Source organism: Cupressus sempervirens, chromosome 9 (genome assembly GCF_028749045.1).
Source record: "Cupressus sempervirens isolate cs-2001-9-10 chromosome 9, ASM2874904v1, whole genome shotgun sequence".
NCBI classification, from domain to species: Eukaryota; Viridiplantae; Streptophyta; class Pinopsida; order Cupressales; family Cupressaceae; genus Cupressus; species Cupressus sempervirens.
The window spans coordinates 661,042,471-661,061,670 of record NC_143126.1 but is presented as its reverse complement, the minus strand read 5'-3'; the positions used below and the strand labels follow the sequence as shown (position 1 = coordinate 661,061,670).

At 35.5% G+C, this 19,200-nt stretch overlaps 1 protein-coding gene across 1 annotated transcript in view; it reads right to left on the bottom strand.

Annotated features, from left to right (window-relative positions):
* Window positions 1–5,342: 5,342 nt before the first annotated feature.
* The window catches only part of LOC149540483 (uncharacterized), a 31,986-nt gene continuing 18,128 nt past the window's right edge, over window positions 5,343–19,200 (bottom strand). The window contains exons 5-6 of the mRNA XM_089801583.1: window positions 7,941–8,666; window positions 5,343–5,642 (exon numbers count right to left, since the gene is read on the bottom strand). Coding sequence (XP_089657709.1) covers window positions 5,586–5,642; window positions 7,941–8,666 — 783 coding nt within the window. The 3' untranslated portion in view covers window positions 5,343–5,585. The remainder of the gene's footprint in view (window positions 5,643–7,940; window positions 8,667–19,200) is intronic.

Below are 19,200 nucleotides of genomic sequence, written 5' to 3'. Positions count from 1 at the left end.
TTGATGCAATATTTCCAGCCTTACTAGAGACTAAGTTGTGAATGTTGGCACTGTCACCTTCACTCCTCTACCTTTCATTAGGTAGGTTGTAGCTTGGAATACTACAATTTGTGGAATCGGACCCATCTTGAATGGTCTCTTGATCCATTCCTTGGTTAACTAAATGACATCCCTTGCCCTATGATTAATATTTGTGTTGTATTCTCTATCAATCTCTGCATTCATAATAGGTCGATAATTTATCTTATCTCAGTTGTATAAGGGATTTAAGACCTCTTCAATATCTTGTTGAATGATCTTTAATGGGACCTTCATTTTCAAGGCACTGCCTATCAAATAGAGAGTCATCCTACAATAATCCCTTATTCAGATCTCATTGTCATCTACTGCATTCATCCAATGATCCTCTATGGCATCCTCATGTTGGAACTATCTTCCTTTCAAGTACTGAACTCTGCCAATGTTATCAAAGCAGGGATGAGGAGAATTATATTCCTCCAAGGGATATTGATACCATTCTAACTCAAAAGTCGCAATATGTTGCTTTTTTTTAACACCAAACAGGCCTATAGTGATGGGCCATACCCAAGTCTTCTTATGTTGATTTCTTACTCTCTCATATGCAAATGAGAGTTGTCTTGCAATCTCTAGCAATATAAGTCTATCAAATGGATACCTAGGGAGCTTCTTTGGATTTACAGTTGTACCTACTACCCTCAAATAAGTGAATGTCTTAAATTGGATGTAACAGGCTCCAATTTCTACAATCTTTGATGTTGTCTCTTCTAACATCCTTTTTGCATAATCTCCTATGATGAACTGAATGATTGCAAAAATGAAGGCATCATTCACTATTATGTATTCCTTGCTATGATCTAAAAGCTTTTTCCTCACCAACTGGGGATATATCACATAAGTCCATGCATTAGCATCTTATAAGTTGCCCCTTTTGAACAACCCCAGATAATCTATTGCTCTTGCAACTAATAGATACACCAAATAAGATGTCATATAGAACCTTTGGTTGTTTTTTACCACCACCAGTTGTTCATCTAAATTCTCATTGAGAATTGAGGCCCAATCAATTGGCATCTTCGTCGTTCCAATGGTTTCAATGAAGAGTACCATCCATATATTCAAGTGTCCTGCTGCTGGTAATCCCATGATTCCTACTTAGGAGCACTATAGAATGTCTGATATCATCTTTCATATAACCTCTCATCATATCTACTCTGCCAACGTTTTTCCCAAGAGGAGTCTTGTGAATGAGATATGAGGATTGGATTTTTTTTATGCTTCCTCTTCATGCTCTCTGTACCACATTTCTACCTGATGATATGTCAATCTTATATACTAATATGCCTTAGGAAGATGGAAAACTTTCTCAATGTTCTTGAGCCTCAAAACTAAGACAATCTCTCCAATTATGATTTTTACAACTCTCTCCTCTGAAACATAGTTTTCCACCAATGCCATGATCAACTCAAATGACTGTACTAAAACCAAGTGTGACGTTGTGTTTACTAGCCCTGATTTGATTAGTGCAGATACCATTGGAGACCTCTAGGTTGGTTTGTTGTATAGGATTAGGAATGTGTTCCAGTCAATATGGCCTAGCTCTGTGTCTCTTATCTCTGAATATGCATCCTTGAAGCTTGACTTCGATGGAACACCTTGAAATTTGAAGAATACTAGTTTTGGAGCCATCTTTGCTGCGAGGGAAGACAAAGATGAATCCATTTAATCTGCCCAAAACCAATATCCATTAGTCTAAAGGCAGTAAAAATTAATTCAACTAAACCCTATTACTAAAAAATTATGACCCAGAAACCCTAAAACTTATAAAAAAACACTAAAAAACATATTTTCTATCTCTAGAAGACAAAAAAAAATTGGTGCACCTTGTGCACCTTAAGGGTGTGCTCGATGTACCTTTGCTAAAACAAAAAACACCACTAAGGGTGTGCACCTAGCGCACCTTGTGGGGTGCATTAGGTGTGCACCCTTATAGTGTGCAAAGAAAACTAAGTGTTGAAAGGGGGTGCGCTATGTGCACACACTCTTTATATTTGCATAGGGCATGCTTTCCTTTTGAAAGGTGTGCATGTGCATACCTTGGATAGGTGCGCAGATGGGCACCTTTCAGTAGGTAATTGTGTTGTTTAACTTAGGTTCTTTTTGTTAAGTTTTTTTTTGTTTATGTTTTTATGAAAAAAGGTGCGCACCTTGGATAGATGTGCAAGGTGTGCACCTTCTAACTTTATGCATGTGTGTGCAGGTGTCGGTTACATGGAGATCAGCTCACCTCAGATAGTGCGGAGGTGCACTCTGTTGATAGCTGAAGAGAAAATGAATCAAGTGGAGGGGAGCATCCCAGGCTTTTATAGGCCTGGGATGAAGCACACCCTTTAGGGGTGCGCACATGCGCCTATGCGCATATGGGCACTTCCAAAGGGGAGTGCTTAGCACTTGGAGACTTAGCGCACTAGCACACCTTGACAGGTGGGCTAGGTGCACTAGTGCACCCCTAAACATAAAAATTTTGATTTTACTCTTAAAAATCTCTAGTTCCTGGCAAAATGGGTTTTTCGTTAAAATAGCCAGACTAAACAAAAACACCAAATGAAACCCTAAAAAAAGCTCTACCCTTGGACTAGGGACCTGGAAAGCTAAAAATTTATACGAGGGGGTCCCCATTTCTAGGCAAAATTGGGCATGCGTTGTGAAACCACAACAACCAATATCGAAAAATAGTAAATCACACATAAGAGAAAACAAGACACAAAGATTTAATGTGGTTTACCCAAACCATAGGCTGCATCCACCAACAATAAGTCCAATATTTTTATTATCTAGTGATTACAATCTGCAAGCTCTTACAACTCAATACTATGGCAAGAAGCTACAATCTCATCATACATCATGTAATCCCTAACCCTAAGCCATTTTATACAAGTTTTTTGTTGCTTACAAAATTAGGGCTAGAATAAGTCATCCAATATAAAAATAACAGTTGATACCTTTTACAATCATAAAGTCATTTGAGTCTTTGAGGGTGTTGCCCTTGAAAACCCCTGCGGGGGCATTGCCCCTCGACCCACCCTTCACTACAATAGGGAGCACACTTGGAGCTCTGCCCTAGGACCCCACAAGGGGCGCTACCCCCAAACCTCCTATAGTAATAATCTACGAGGAAACCACACCGAATAAAGTGAGAAAATTAACCTTTGAGTCTTATTAATCTATGAGGAAATCGCACCGAATAAAGTGAGAAAATTAACCTTTGAGTCTTATTAGGCTCCACATCACAATAATTTTCTTGGGAGCCTTGTTTAAACATTTATATGCCTTGCTCTTAGAAGAATATCAAAGGAAAATACTTCATCACCTATTGAATCAAATTTACCACTCCTTTCATCTTTATGAATATAGCATCTACTTCCAAATAGCTTGAAATAACTCACATTAGGTGTATGATCATACTAGAGTTCATTAGGTGTCTTGTTTGTTCATTTCTTCGATTGAACTCGATTGAGATTGTAAATTGCAGTGCTAATAACTTCTTTCCAAAACATTTGGGCAAATCCTTTTTCAATCAACAGTGTTCATTACTTTACCCAGAATAATAACTTAGCTTATACCTAACTATAGCAATATGTAAATATCATGAAAATCAACTTGCAACACATAAGCATTCACACATTTTAACACTCATATTTTAAAAAAATTCACTCTTCTAAAATGAGCTATGCTATGAATTAACCTTGTTAAAGGTTTATTAATCTTTTCTTTTGTTCTTCACTCGATGATCATTGCAACTTCACTTGGAACAACACATCACTTAGTTAACACTAGAATTACTCGATTAACACTGAACTTAAACTTTGCTTTGTCAAACGCTCGGTAACAACTATAATCACTCAATTAATATTGTAGTCCTCCTTTCACCAACTCACTAGTTATGAACTTAATCACAACATCTCATGATTGCAAAACAATGAAACCAACCTTATCATTCATTAATCAAATGATATGGTACTCTACTTAATTAACATAATGTATAACCAACTTAGTGTTGACATCAATTGACAACATAACAACTACTATGACTCTTTTGCATACAATCATAGCGTTCTCATTATCAATTGGGACTAACAACTTATACAATTCTACCACGATCTTTTTAATTTTACTTAGATCCCCACGACTCAACCCAACGCCCACGACAAACAAACAAACTAGGGCAAGACTAATACTCTTGATATGTACCTATTCGCCTACAAGCGAAGTTTATAAATTTTTCATTATAAATTATAAATTAGACTTATCTCGCCCAAGTCACATTTGGGAGCTCATTATAGATTATTTTCCACAGCTCTTTCCGCGCTTATTTCCAACTACTATCTTAGTTTAGCCATTTTGATCTTGATCTTGTTTTGCCCAGTCATGCTTCTCGGATGCTGTTTTCAATCTTTAAAACAAATATCCCGATAAAAACAATCTATTTCTTCAAAAATCTATTTTTTTGAAGTCCAACTTTGTCTGTTTATCATTAAAAAAATCTGGGTCAACATCTAGCTCTCTTGATGATTATAATCTTCATTCTCTTCACTCTTTCGTTATATAGCTGCTTTCCCTGAAAGCCACACTTATATTGCAAGATCCACAACTTTCTACATCATTAGCAATTGAGATCAATAAAAATTTGGAATTTATTCTTTTTAGAAGATTGTTAAGACATCGTCTTAGAGAGAGATTGAAGTTTTCGAACATTTTGAAAGGAATTTCAATATAGTGAGACAAATTTCGGAATTGTGTTTGATGGAAACTATTATTTTATTTATTTATAACCTACAATTGGAGACTAATTACGTTCAATTTATTGCGAACCATCGTTTTATAAAACCCTTCAGCACCTTGTTCTTGTTAATATTCTGATTTATTACGAGCTCTGAATATTTTCGTGTGCAATCTCGCTCTGTTTAATCTATATAGCTATACAAACATTTTTTCGCCTGCCTGATTGGCATCACCACCTCATCTTCAGTCATAGATTTATTATTTATATATACTGCTCAAATTTACATTAATGTATTTTTTTATTAAACTGATAGTATAATTAAAATATAAACAAGGACTTCATTGATAACAAAATTATTGGAAGAAATCAATATTCACATAATAGAATTGCTCTGCAGGCTTTCCACTCTATTTAAATTCTACTCTCCTCGTTTCTTGGAATCTCGATTGCATTGATCATACTTTGAGGGAAATTTAGTTAACAGGTTGCCGTTAAAAACTCTCTAGATTAAACATCCACCAGCAAGCCCAAATGCGAAATATATCATCTCAATGATAATGAGCCCAATATGAGCATCAAATCAATGAATTGGAAGAAGTCAATATACAATTACAACCTAAATTCTGTTGGCATTTGAAATTGATATTTACATTATTGTTGAGAAGCTAATTTTCACATAACAGCAATCGCTTGAATTGAATTCTGTACAAGGTATGTCGATAAATAGACTACCATGGGGTATTTACAGTTAGCTTGGCACCCCCAATATTGAACAAGGAATTCTTCAGTTACTGTACTCAAAGTACTTCGGATTTGCTGGAAAATGGCACTCCACTTGCAACTGCCACAGATCAACAAACACAATATACAATGCATCAGGATAACAAGAAGTGTATAAAAACAAATTATGACAATAAACACCCTTCATATCTACCTAATCCATATACAATCAGTTATTTGCATCCACAATTCCAATCCTTCCTAGGGATTAATGTATTGGGAGTGAACTATTTAACTGTTCCCCTAAACTGATTAAAATCATATCATTCTCATTTAAATGCCAGTCTTATTCATGATGTAAATTTCTCCACAGTTCTACCTTGGCATTACAATTTACCCACTGGCATGCTTATACATTTCATTTTAGTCCGTTTTATACACTGGCAATATGACTCTTCCGGATGAGCTTATGATAAAACATAAATTTGGTTAGAGCATTGGTAACAGAATGTATAACTAAGGCAAAAGACCACAGCTGGGGAATGGTTATTTGCTGATGATAATTAGAGACTTCATTTATTTTCTGTCAAATTATTTTCTCAAAAGGTGCTTTTGATTGTATACCCCGTCTGATTTAAGCCTGTCACGAATTCTTGGTTGCAAATGCTGACAGTAGTGGTATGTTTAAATGGTTAAAAGGCTGAAAGAGATGGCTTACATATGGTCATAGGCATGGAATTGCTAATATAATGTTTCCATCATGTTAAGGAATCTTATGGAAGACAACATTGCTTTAAATTTTAACACATGATATGGCTGGTGTTTGTACTCATTTAATGGATGTCCCAGCTTAAGGTTCGGATAACAATTTACCTAAGTCTTATCACAAAAAAGATTTTTCGTGCTCACTACATGTGCATATCAGACTTCCTGTTGAGAAGTTTCCAGATGTAGTAGATGATGATCCCTGATTTAAAGAAAAAGATTTAAAAAAATATGAATCCTTGGTTCAAAAGGACTTAAGAGGACAGCTTAAACAAATACTAGGGAAGCAAAAGAACCTGACATGCAGCATGTCAGAATAGACAATTCTGTATTATAATCATATAGAAGGCACACTCGTAGACAATATAGCAGAAAGGAAGGGGGGCTGATGGACATCAATGCCCTGATCTCTATCACAGCTTGACACAGAGAGTATGCATCCTCGGCAATCATCACAAAAGGACCAACATACTAGAAAATAGCATGGACTAAAAAGCCCCTGCAGCACAGCCTTCAAAGATTGCAGAAACTTTCCTAGTGCGTGTCCCATCCACAAATGGCATTTGTCCAGGTCCAGATAGACCAAATATGCCCACGTATTATGGATTATGAGCAATGTCCACTTATGTCTGGTGGCAGGCTAGGTGGTAAGATTTTATTCCATTAAGTCGGAATAAACAATGTTGTGTTTTATGTCCATCTTCATAGGATGCTTTAAGTTTTGTGTAATATGTCTTGGTGTCAGGCAGAACACATGATGTGATTCTTGAGCAGATTAGAACATATCATGTGCAAGTTGGAACTAGGCAGGAACGTATGTTCAGCAATCATTTGAAGAGAATCTTATAGAGGATGCCTGTTATAATGAAACTGAAACATGAAACAGACTAACTGCATTTGAAGATTTCCTATATTTTTCATGTCATTTAAGAAGAAAAAGAACAGCCTCATACAAACAAATGACTTCACAAGTTAAAAATCATCCTTTGCAATTTGAAACCTATAATTAGAATAGCCATATAAGGGCTGTATTGATATGACATCCATTATAAGCAAATCAAAAAATGAAATTTTATGGAGTTGAAATGATAGAAACAGCCGCTTATTTCAAGTTTCAACAAGGACTAATCCCTCCTATCTTCTAGAATTGATTTCTATGCCTACATTTGTATTGAAATTTTAATAATTTTCCACAATTTAAATAAATTTTTCAGCTTGATTTAAAAAACAAACTTAATACTGCCTTTTAATATTTATTTGTGATCGGAGTAATTCTTTCAACCTCTGCATTATCACTGTTAACTAACCCAACTGTTTTCAACCACGCAATTTGGGTGATTAAGTGGTCCACCTTACCACCAGATCACAGCCTAGCAGACATAACCTACATATTGAATTTTTGATAGATTCCACATTATATTTCTTTAATAATGCCTTTTTTATCCCCCGTATTATTTGCCACCAAAATATGTGTTTTAGTCTCTGCATTATTTTGCCAAACACTGTTTCTACTTGTTCCCCCCTAAGCTGCTGCATGCTTCATAGAACATAATGTCAAATCATATTTGAATATGATTTGATTCAAGAAATATAACATAATGTCACAGATTAACTTCAATTTGACTCAAGAAATATAATATAACAAGCTTCGTACCTTGCCCTCATCTGCATCTGAATGCCGTTGTGGGAAAACAACTCGCAAGTCATTGTACAAGTAGAAACGCCTTTCATCTTCAACTTGCATAAAATTGTCTGAAACTGCAGAGGGTAGCAGAGAATCTGAGTTGCATTTTAGTGATGGATTTGAGCCCTTTTTGAGTGGAGGACAAAGAAAAAAGAGATGCAGTGCATATCGAAGAACACCTCCACCTGACATGTTTTCATTTACCTTCAAAGAATTATGGACAGATTTATTGCCAGGTTTATCACAAATATCCATCAGGCTGTCATCCTCCTTGTGGAAACCCTGGTCTTGAAGTTTCAAAACGTCAGGAATTTCTTTTTCACTCACAGAGAAATTCGTAGTAGCATTTCTATCCATAATGTTGTTAGGTGCTAGTGTAGTTGAATTTACTTTGACAGACTCAACAGCCCCTTTATAAATATCATTATTCACAGAATTTTCTGCATATGTACAATTCCTATCCTCAGAAGTTTTATCTTTCAATGACTCATTTAAATTTCCAGATCTGATGCTACAAACTTTCTTCACACTTGCATCAATTGCCCTCTCACTGGACTGTAAACTCCTACCATGTACAATTGCTGATGAAGTAGCCATGGAATTAGCTGCCATATCTCGACTCCTTGGAGAAATCTCTCTATGTGAGGTTGCTGTCAATCCACTTGAAGCTAAGGTGACCTTATGCCGCATAAATGTCTGCTTCCATTCAATTGCACCAGAAACCCATCAATAGCATGATTCTGTGTGCACAAAGCTGAATAATTCTTGCTGCAAAAATAAAAAAAGAACTGATTGAAATGCACAGATTTTTTAGGGGTGATATGTGGATCGAATAGGGGTGTACGCTAGTTGACAGGGAGAGGTTTTGCTATTATCCAATCAAGCTGATGTATGTCTTTACTTGACTGGTTTGGACAAAGCATGCTTGAGCATCTTTCACTTCAACTAACTCCTTGTATAATACCTTTTTTCTCTATTTCAAGGCTGTTTGATGCAGGAAGCTAATAAAATAAGACCAACCAAACAGCAATTCTTGCATTGCACTGCAAACCAAGCTTTACATAGTAATTTAATGAAAGCCTACAGGATGTGATCAATAAGTAAATGTAATCTTGACTCTTGAACACAGACATAACTAGTTAGCTAACCAGCATTTATTTTCAGACACTATACCCAACATTCTTAAATACCCCCTAATTAAAAGGTATTTTCCAAGACCAAAACTAACCAGCAAAGTTAGCAAACCAGCATTTATTTTCAGACACGAAACCCAACATACTTAAATACCCCTAATTAAAACTTAAATGGTATTTTCCAGGACCAAAAATAACCAACCTATCCTGGAAAGAGCCAGTATTTATGCTGTATCCCATGTACATGTTCAGTAAGATTGGTAGTTAAAAAACAGAAACAAACCCAATTGAAAAATTTACTCAGCTGCAAAAGATTATCATATAGAAAATCAGATCATGATCTTTCATTTTGCTCATCGAAACTCATATTCTGCAAGACTGTCAGTTCCCCATTCAACAGTGAAGATGTCAAATACAAAAAGGATCAAAGGAAGGCATAAAAATCCTATTGCAGGTGAGTGTAAAAGTGTAAGGCAGATAGGATTTGTCTGTTGGAGCAAGAGGTGTGACTTCATGCTTTCTACCATAACATCTGCTAGCTGTTGCACGAGCTACTGGTCACAATAATGGGAGGCTTGAGGTGTCAAGTGATCACACACAATCCCCACTTTTTCTGTAACACTATTTATGTAACCAAGAAGCATTCGAAAATATTTTGAGGCTTGCATCTGAATGGCCATAATTCTATCGGAAAGCCTCCAAATTTCTCAGTTAAAAAGTGGTACAAAGGGAAGGTGCTTCATCCTTGGGAGGGTGACACACGATGTTCGTTAAAGGTAAGATCTGTTGGCAGTAGCAGCCTGTTTTTTCAGGTTCCTGCTTGTTCTTTCTGGTACTAGTTTGTTGCATGTTGTTTGCATTAGGGCTCGTATAGTGGCTACGTATGGTTTTTGCTAAGGTGTAGCTTTTTTATTATCTTTATCTTTAGTATTCATGCTGCTCTTGTTCTGGGTTCAAAGGTGTTTTCTTGTGCTACTCACCCCTCGAGATGAGGAGGTGAAAAGAAGTTTTCTAATAAGCTGGGTGCAAGGAATCAAGACACTATCGCGGATAGAGTTTATCCATTGGATCAAGAGTTGCTTCCTATCAAAATATCTGCTCGGTGCTGCACAGGCTAATGGTAACACAATGAAACAGAGGGATTGAGTTCTCAAGTGATCACAAAATCACCACTTTCTGTGGTAACACATCAATGGAACCAAGAAGCATACAAACATATTTCCAGATGAGCATCTAATTCGCTGATTCCTCTGGACAAGTAAACAAATTTCTCAGTTGAAGTGGTAGATTGGAGAGAATCTACATCCTGAGGAGGGGGTTGGGACATAGTTTTTGAGTTCCTACATTTTTTGTCATTAGTAGTTTTGTGCACATCATTAGTATTAAGGCCCCTAAGATGGGTTTCTGCATAAGGTTTTTACCAAGTTATATGTTTTGAAGAAAAAAAAAACTTTGCAGTTAGTAAATACTATATAATGTCATTTAATGCTTATTGTGCCTGTACACATCATATCATAATCTCTCTACTATATTTCTGAGTGGGAACCCCAACTATATGATCTCAAGATAACAATGCAAACAGATGATGATGTGATTGACTATGCATTTGTACCCATATTGTCACATTTTACCCACTCTCAACTCAATGGCCCAATCAATGTATAAATCTGTCAAGTTGGGGAAAAAGCAGAAAATTGGGACAGGAGTTGCCTGAGTATTCATGCAGTTTTCAATGAGTTTTTTACCTGCAAAAGGCAAGGATAGAACTGCTAGGGCATGTCACTAGGTTTTAAAAGAATGGATACATCAATATCATGTTCTGGTGAACTTTCATAAAAATTTGAATCAGTAATCAAAATAATTATTTCAATGAAATCTATTATCTTTATCTTTTGACTTTAAACAATAAAAATTTGCCTTCTAACTTTTGTTTTTTATTCAATATTTCAAATATTTGAATTACATTTTTTATTATAATATATTGAATTTTTGAGATCTTCTTTGAATTTTATTTTTTTAACTATAAAATTTAATAAATAAACATTAAATAATATCTGTGTAGAAAATTTAATTTTTTTAACTTATTTATATTATAGTGTAATAAAATTTAACACTATTTTTTGAATTTATTATTTATATAGTTTTTTTTAACTTATCTAAAACAAATTTGATTATATTTTTCCAAAAATTAAATTAATGTTAATTTTTAAGAAATCGCTATTTAAGTCAAGGTTCTAATGTTTTAAGTTGCTTTCCAAGACTGGCTTGGCCTTTAAAGTTAAGTGACTGAGCAATGCAAACTTGAACTTAGGGTTTAGCCCATGATTTGCAGTATACAAGTTTTTTCAAGGCATAGTTACCATTTTATTTGCAGTGTTAGTATATTTTCACATTGGTTTGCAAAATCTAATGAGTGGTGCATTTTTACAATTTGTATGTGCATTACAACTCTCGAATCAATAGCAAACATTGGATTGAAAAGCCATATGGTTCACTACTTTCATTTGCAATTTGCAAATGATGCCTGTGGTCCAGGAAAGTTTTTATTCATTAAAAATGGTATATATCAAAACTGTCAATTTTATTTCCTCTCTATGTTTCTATGCTATGTAAATGCCATCAAAATTCAAAAACAATATGTTTTTGTCCCTTTTCTTGGATATTATTATGATTTCTTTAAATCTGATTTCTCCCCCTTTTTTCCAAAAAAACAAAAAACTCTTGGTTTGCCCAAACAATTTTATGGCTATGGTTCAATATCAAGGAAAAATATTACTCTTGAATTAAATCAAGAATCATTTATTATCTCCTAAATTTTCCAAAATCTCTCAGCAATCCACCTAGCACCATTCAACTATATGATGCATCTCTCGTACCAATCTCAGCTTTCCTCAATTTGCTATGGCCCTCAAATAGGCATCTAAGATAATTTGCAACCAACTAATGGCCCCTAGGTAGAACACCTAATCCCCTCTCCCACACCATCAAACTCTTCTTCCAAGTCAGCTTCCCCCAGTCGATAGAACAACCTTCCAAGTAATGTAGTACAAATTGTAACAATTCAAATAAGCACTGTACAATGTTAATGAAGCCCATGCATATGATGCTCATAAAGACCATTCTCTCTCTCATTAGCATATTTGCACCAGCCACCCACAAAAGGTTTTCATGGGACTACACATTAAATAAAGGCTGGTCTCATACAAACCATTAAAATATTGTTCAGAATTTCCCTTCCCCCAATTCAAAAGGGCCCTCAACATTTTGTTCAAGGTTACATGACACATTTTAATATGCTTATACATCTTTGGCCACTTGCATGCGCCATGTCATGTTGTCATCTACCACATGTATCAGACAAAGAACAAATATATTTTTTGCATTCTGATACACTCTTTCATCCTGATGATGGATCATGGAGTATGGTCCGAAATAATGATGGTCCAAAATTATTTACAAAATCATTCCCAGAAATTTTTTTGGCATTTAGTCATGTTGCCATCTTTTGTTAGTTGTTTATTGTGTGAGTGGATTACACGTTTGTGGGAAACAAATGACTTATTAGATATGTGAGAATAGCACAGTGTGCTTAGAACTTTCTCCTCCTTACTAGGTAGAGCCTTCGTCTCCTTCTAAACTTCTAAAGTTTAAGATGTACCATATTTATCTATAATAGGTGAACTTGCATTGATATATAGAACAATTTGTTGAAAATAATAAATTTAGAACTCATGTCCTCTATCAACTCGAAAGTAAAAGGTCTGTATTCCAAAAACTATATTTCCTCCAACTACCAAAACATAATTGGTTTTTTATGGTCAATAAAGATCATCATGAACATGTTATACAAAGTCTCAAAACTCTTGTCAACAACGTCTGCTTAGGATGTTGTGATGTCCCCTTTTGGAATTGTCCTAGAATCACAAATTCCATTAGAACAAGAACTGTAAGATGGATAGAGATAACTTAAAATGCCTTTTCTGCAATTTTCAGCAATTTGTATCCTAATATATATGACAGGTTCCTCAATCCCCATCCTTTGAACCTGCTCAATTACTGCTTCCCAAAAAGCTTGCAGTCTCCTTTGAGGTGATCTATACCAAATAAATTTTATAATCTCTTATTCCCTGCCTTCCTAGAATGAGATTTGTTCCAACTTATACTTGTGCAGTGGGCATAATTGGAGAGACATGTCTTTTCAACTTTGTTCCTATTCATAAAACAACCCCATCAGTTTATACAAATGATTAGTTTATGTACATAATCGCTGTTGTTGATGATTGATCTTAAGCGAACTTGATCATCCTTTGAATGGTGGTCCTTTATATTATAATCGCTGGCCGTCAGCAATTGAGTGCTGCTATCTATACAGCTGTCTTATAATTCAGCATATTTGTATTAACATCCCTTCAATATTTATATTATCTCTTCCAATATGCAAATCCGATATAACATCTACTACTCTTCCTTAGTTTCTGGAGTATATACATTTTTTCCCCTTTCCTGATAGCAGAGTGCATACTCCATCTTTGACCACTGGATGTGGGCCTGGACTGCTGATGTGTATAAGTTTGCTGCTGATTGGATTTAAGGGTTGCTTCTGCTATACTCTATGGTAATTTCATCTAAGATACTGTCTTCAACCTACACATATTTATTAGGCTAGTACTGCCGTCTCATACTCCAAGCACTGAATATGAAAACAGCTCTGAGACCCCCCTTGTCCGTATATGACCCTCCAAACCACTGACCAGATCAAAGAAGGAAGGCTAATTCTTATCCTCTCTGTGTTTGTTCCTCTTCAAACTTATACTGACGGGGGAGAAGGAATGTCAACCTTTCAAGGACATGCCTCCTCCTAGTTAGATACCATGACACCAATTAATGCCTCCTTATTACTATATTAATATTTTGATTATATTTCATATCGACAGTGATATATATTTCAATTTTATACTAAAATAATATATGTTTAGTATATTTTAGATTTATACACTCAGTTCTATTTGATATATTTGTTTAACATATATATAATAATATTATATATATATACACACATTATATTATTATTATATATTGCATCATTATTTTTATTGTTAAAGTTTGTTATTATATTAATAATGTTGTTAAGAGTAGTTACATCATATTTTTAGAATATATTATACCCTTCCCCATGTCATTCATATACCTTACATGCCACATCATGTTTTCAACACATTAAAAAAAAACTATCCCTCCACATACCTCCACATCAGCACTATTTTACACATGTAGTGCACCCTCCAGTGCACTTAATCAGCATTATCATTACAAGCAAAGGAATAAACTATGCTATATGTGTGTAGCCTACTCGACAAATTACCACCAAAAACACACCACCACCTCCAGTTTCTACACGCGGGGATTTGACAGTCCAAAGTTCATGACATTCACCCCCACATCAATTCCCCTGTGAACTAACCTTTTGCAGCCACTCTCCAAGTTCTCATGTGCGGTCACCCCCTTTGTCCTCACTCTGGCTCAGCTCTGAGTTGTCCTCACTTTGGCACCTACCTATACCCCTGCTCCTTTTCCTCCTGCAGGCTCCTTGGTTCTAATCAAACACATTATGGTTTGAGGCTCTCCAATAGTTCACCAATTTGAATTTGAGTCTAGTGACATCAAATTCTACCCGGCTTTACCCATAGTAGATGACTTTTTCCCAGTTCTCTATATAATCACACAAGACCTCGCCTTGTAGAGGATGAAATGATGCAAATGTATTAGGCGACCTGAAACCCATATCCAGTCCCTTGCCACAATTCAAAAACCTCCCGTATTTTGCTATTTGCAGGAAGGTCTTGAGTCCCACCCTTTGTTCAACTCTGACACATTTGGTTACCACTTGATACACCTTCAACTTTGCATTAAACTCCAACCCCCATGCACAGAAGAATGATGAAATGTTCATGTTGGCTCTCAATTTGTAGTCTACCAACAGAAAGTTATAGCCCAAAAAACCGCTCAACATGAGTAGGAACCATGGATCATCTATAGTAAAAACATGTTTGAGTCACTCCATAATAACCTAGCCCCAGAAAAGAATCTACTACATGGGTGATCGCAAGCTAAAGTTGGCTTCCATGATAGTAGACCATCATTTTCCTTCCCTTTGCCCTAATTGAATGTAATGAAAATTGAAATCATTCGCTTACCATTCGTACACCAATTTTTTTCTCGAGCGACCAGCCAATTTACTTCACTTATGTGTTGAGTTGTATCAACATCCTTAACCATTTACTCTTGCATTTGCTACTTGTCCTTTATGTGCTTTGTCAACTTTTGTTTTTGCAGCCAAGATTTGTCACCTCTTTGGTGTCCACCTCTAGGCATTCCCGTCTTTAGTGTCCATCTTTTGGGCATTTTATCCACCATGTCCTCCCTTTCCTAAGTGCCTCCTCTTAGGGCTTTTCTGAACTTCAACATTTATCTCTAAGGATTTCATCCACACTTATCCTTCTTTATCAGAGTGCAAAGTGAATTGTAAACATCCTCTCGTTTTGTGTGCAACACCATTTTTTCAACCCTCCAAGCACTTTCTTCATGGGCATGCGTATTAAGTTGTTTCGACTTTCAATGTCCTTCACCAATTAATGCATGTTGCATCATGTACTCAATCCTTAATTGTGTCCACCATCAGAGATTATATCCAACTCATCATTGGTTTATGGGCATTTCCACCTTTGTTATCCGCCTCAAGGTATTTTGTCTACCATATCCTCTCTTCCTTAGGTGCCACTTCTCCGAGATTTCTCACAACCTTGATGTTTGTCGCCAAGAAATATACTCTCCTCAGCTTTGGTTTATTGGCATTCCCCACCTTGGTGTTTGTCACCAAGGATTTTATCCACCATGTCCTCCCTTCCCTAGTTAGCATTTTGTCAATGGTTTTATAATCTTCAGTGTCCGTCTCCGAGGAATCACTCCACCTTTCCCTAGGTGCTATTGCTCCACATTCATCACCTAGTTTACTTTGTTGATTGCTAGCTTGGATAGGAAGTCTACCACTACATTGCCTTCTGAAGTTATGAGAGACCTCCAGTTTTTTTCAAAGTATAGATATTATCTTTACCAATTTTCCATACATGAGACTTTCCTTCCCTAGCGACATTAATTATGATTTGCAAGTTCCCCTCCAAATGCAATTGTTTGACCTTCAATCTTCTGGCCATCTCTACTGCTACCAAAATCAGCTTGACTTCTACCTCATTATTTGTCTTTCTCTATGGCTAGAATGTTACCCTCTAAATCTTGCGCCACACACCCTACACCTCATGGCCTTGAGTTACCTTTCAATACCCCATCAAAGTTTACCTTGATCCATCCATTGTCCAACGCTTCCCATTGCACCTCACTCCTAGAGACTTTGCACGCTATATTGCATTTTATATTTGTATACATATATTATAAATGAAATATTTTCATCTAATATATTATTTATTAAATATCTATATATCTTGATTATTATTACTCATGGTTGCCTAGAGACCCGTCTCCCCCCCCCAAAGACCACAAAAAAGGTTGGAGACTTCATGACGAAGTCTCCCAAGTCTCCTAATCCAAAAAGTGAAGTCTCCTCGGAGTCTCCTAATAAAAAATAAATGTAAAACATAATATTAAATTATTTATGCATTTTAGCCCTCATTTTAATGTTTTTTAATGAAAAAATTAAGACCAATGACAATTTAAATGATTTTGTGAGCATGATAGCTGAAAGACCTTGAGATGGATGATCACAACCTTGTGGAGTAGATGATAGTACCGTCAACATACTAGTGCTAGATAGATTTCTAGTTTTTGTTTACTGTACTAAATTTGTCCATTTTCGTTTGCATATCAGCAATTTAGCATCAAACCATACTTTTTTGAAAATCTGATATGATGATGATCATATGCAATATTCGGAAAACAAATAAGACAATGAGATGCAATAATGTGATTATGTCAGTTTTGAAATATTTGACTCTATATTAATGTGAAATTACTATTATTATTTACTTTAGTCTTTTAGTTATACAGTATTACTATTTTTCTATTTAGTATTACACTCTTTAAATGATTAAAAAAAATTGCCGCCCGTCTCCTATTTTTGAAAAATTGCCAAATCTTTTTATTACTTAATTATCTTTTTATTAGTAAAACTATTTTTTTAATGATGGTGTAATTAGTGTTTCAAATGGGGATATGAAAGATGTCATACCTAACTTGACATTATTCTCACAAGACAGATAATTAACAAAAGCCACTCAACAAGGGTTCTAAGATTGAACTCTCCTTACTTGGTACAGCTATCCATGCATCTACTAGTAATCTCCAATCAAGACCCTTTTATACCACTGTATGAGGAACTTCATGCCTGAGCTATATTTATCATTGATAAGTGATTTTGCATTGATATCTAGAACAATTTATTCAGTCTAACAAATAAAAAACTCATCCTTCTGCATCTACTTAAAAGTAAATATATATGCTTTCAAACAACTAAACTTGCATGACTACCACAGCAGTATTGATTTTTGATGGTCAATAAAACAGTAAATTGTAAGTCAATCTCATCATAAAACATAAAACAGTATCCGATCACTCCTGTCAAACTATCACTTGCAAACTTGGCATCCTTCCCTATCAGTTGCAGACATCTTTTTTACCTCTTTCCTACTTTACAAGACTCCGTGAGTCCCTTGTTTATGCATTCTGCTAATGACCTATAGTATTGCCATTTATTATCTTGGGAATAAGTTAAAGAACAATTCCCGGGTTCATATGTAAAATTCTAGTTTCTGCAATTGTGAAGGGCTCCCCTAAGCCGCATTAAAATATAAATAAAAATTCCACTGAAGGTGAGGAAATGGAAAAAAATATTAACTCCTCTATACAGTAATCTGCAATTAAAACTTTGTAGTTTGTACACGACAGCAACATAATTTTCTGAGAATTTGTAGCAGGGAAATTATTTGAGCAAAAAGGACACCACAAATCAGAAAACTCGATTGTTATGAATAATGAATCAATAAAATGGCTGATCTTATTACAAGCTCATGAAAAACTTTAATGAAAATCTATGAATCCAAGAAAAAGTTAATATAAAAACAAATAAATGAGATGCTACAATCCTATAACACCATAATAGATACATTTTGAATCTCATTATATCGACTTGAATGGGAAATATATGCAAAGGATTTACAGAAATAATGTTTCCAATTCCTACACAAACAAAGTTTTTGCTCTTGAAAAGGTATAGGCTTCAAGCTACTACCTAAACAGAGTCTCCTTCAAAGGATGGAATTGAGAAGTAGCATCTAAGGAATCCATGAAAGGAGATAGTCTATATGTTAATAGAATGAAAGGAGCATGCTAATCTCTGAGTACCAACAATGTTCACATCTAAGAATGCCAGCTCATTCAAACATTCCACTCAAAAGAAGAAACTTAAAAAGAGATAAGTATGAATAACTCAGAACCATAAGCTAAATCTTCCATTAATCACGTTGTGGTCAAAAAGTAAGCTGATAAAGTCTGAAGACATAACAGGTGGGCAACAACTCATCCTAGAGGATGTTTTGAGGAACAATGACAATGAATTGTGCATTGCAACACAATCAAGCACAATCAACAAATTATTTGCAAAGACATGATTGGGAGGCAGGCTTGATGTTGAACGGACCAGAAAATGGACTCAAAATGTGTACAGGTCATTGCAATCTCCACAGTTGGCCCCTGTAGAAGAATTGGAATCTAGAAAGTGTTTGAAGTTGTTGTAAAATTGTGACCTTAGTTTTGCTGTTGATCACAAACTAACAAAGATTTGAACAGCCATTGGTACGCAAGGAGGTGTCACTTTAAGAGTTCTATTATGTTATTGACAATTGTCTGTTGACTATTCATGCTCCAAGGCACTGGTTTTCGCAAGTGACTTTGACACCTTGTTTTGAGAAGATGATGGTGGTTTTTCCTCTTCCAATTCGCGATAAAATAGAGACAAGGCATGGTTCTTTTGTCATAGTTTAGTTGAAAATTCCAAGTAGTTGTGGGATTAGTAGTCTTTCTTCTGAAAA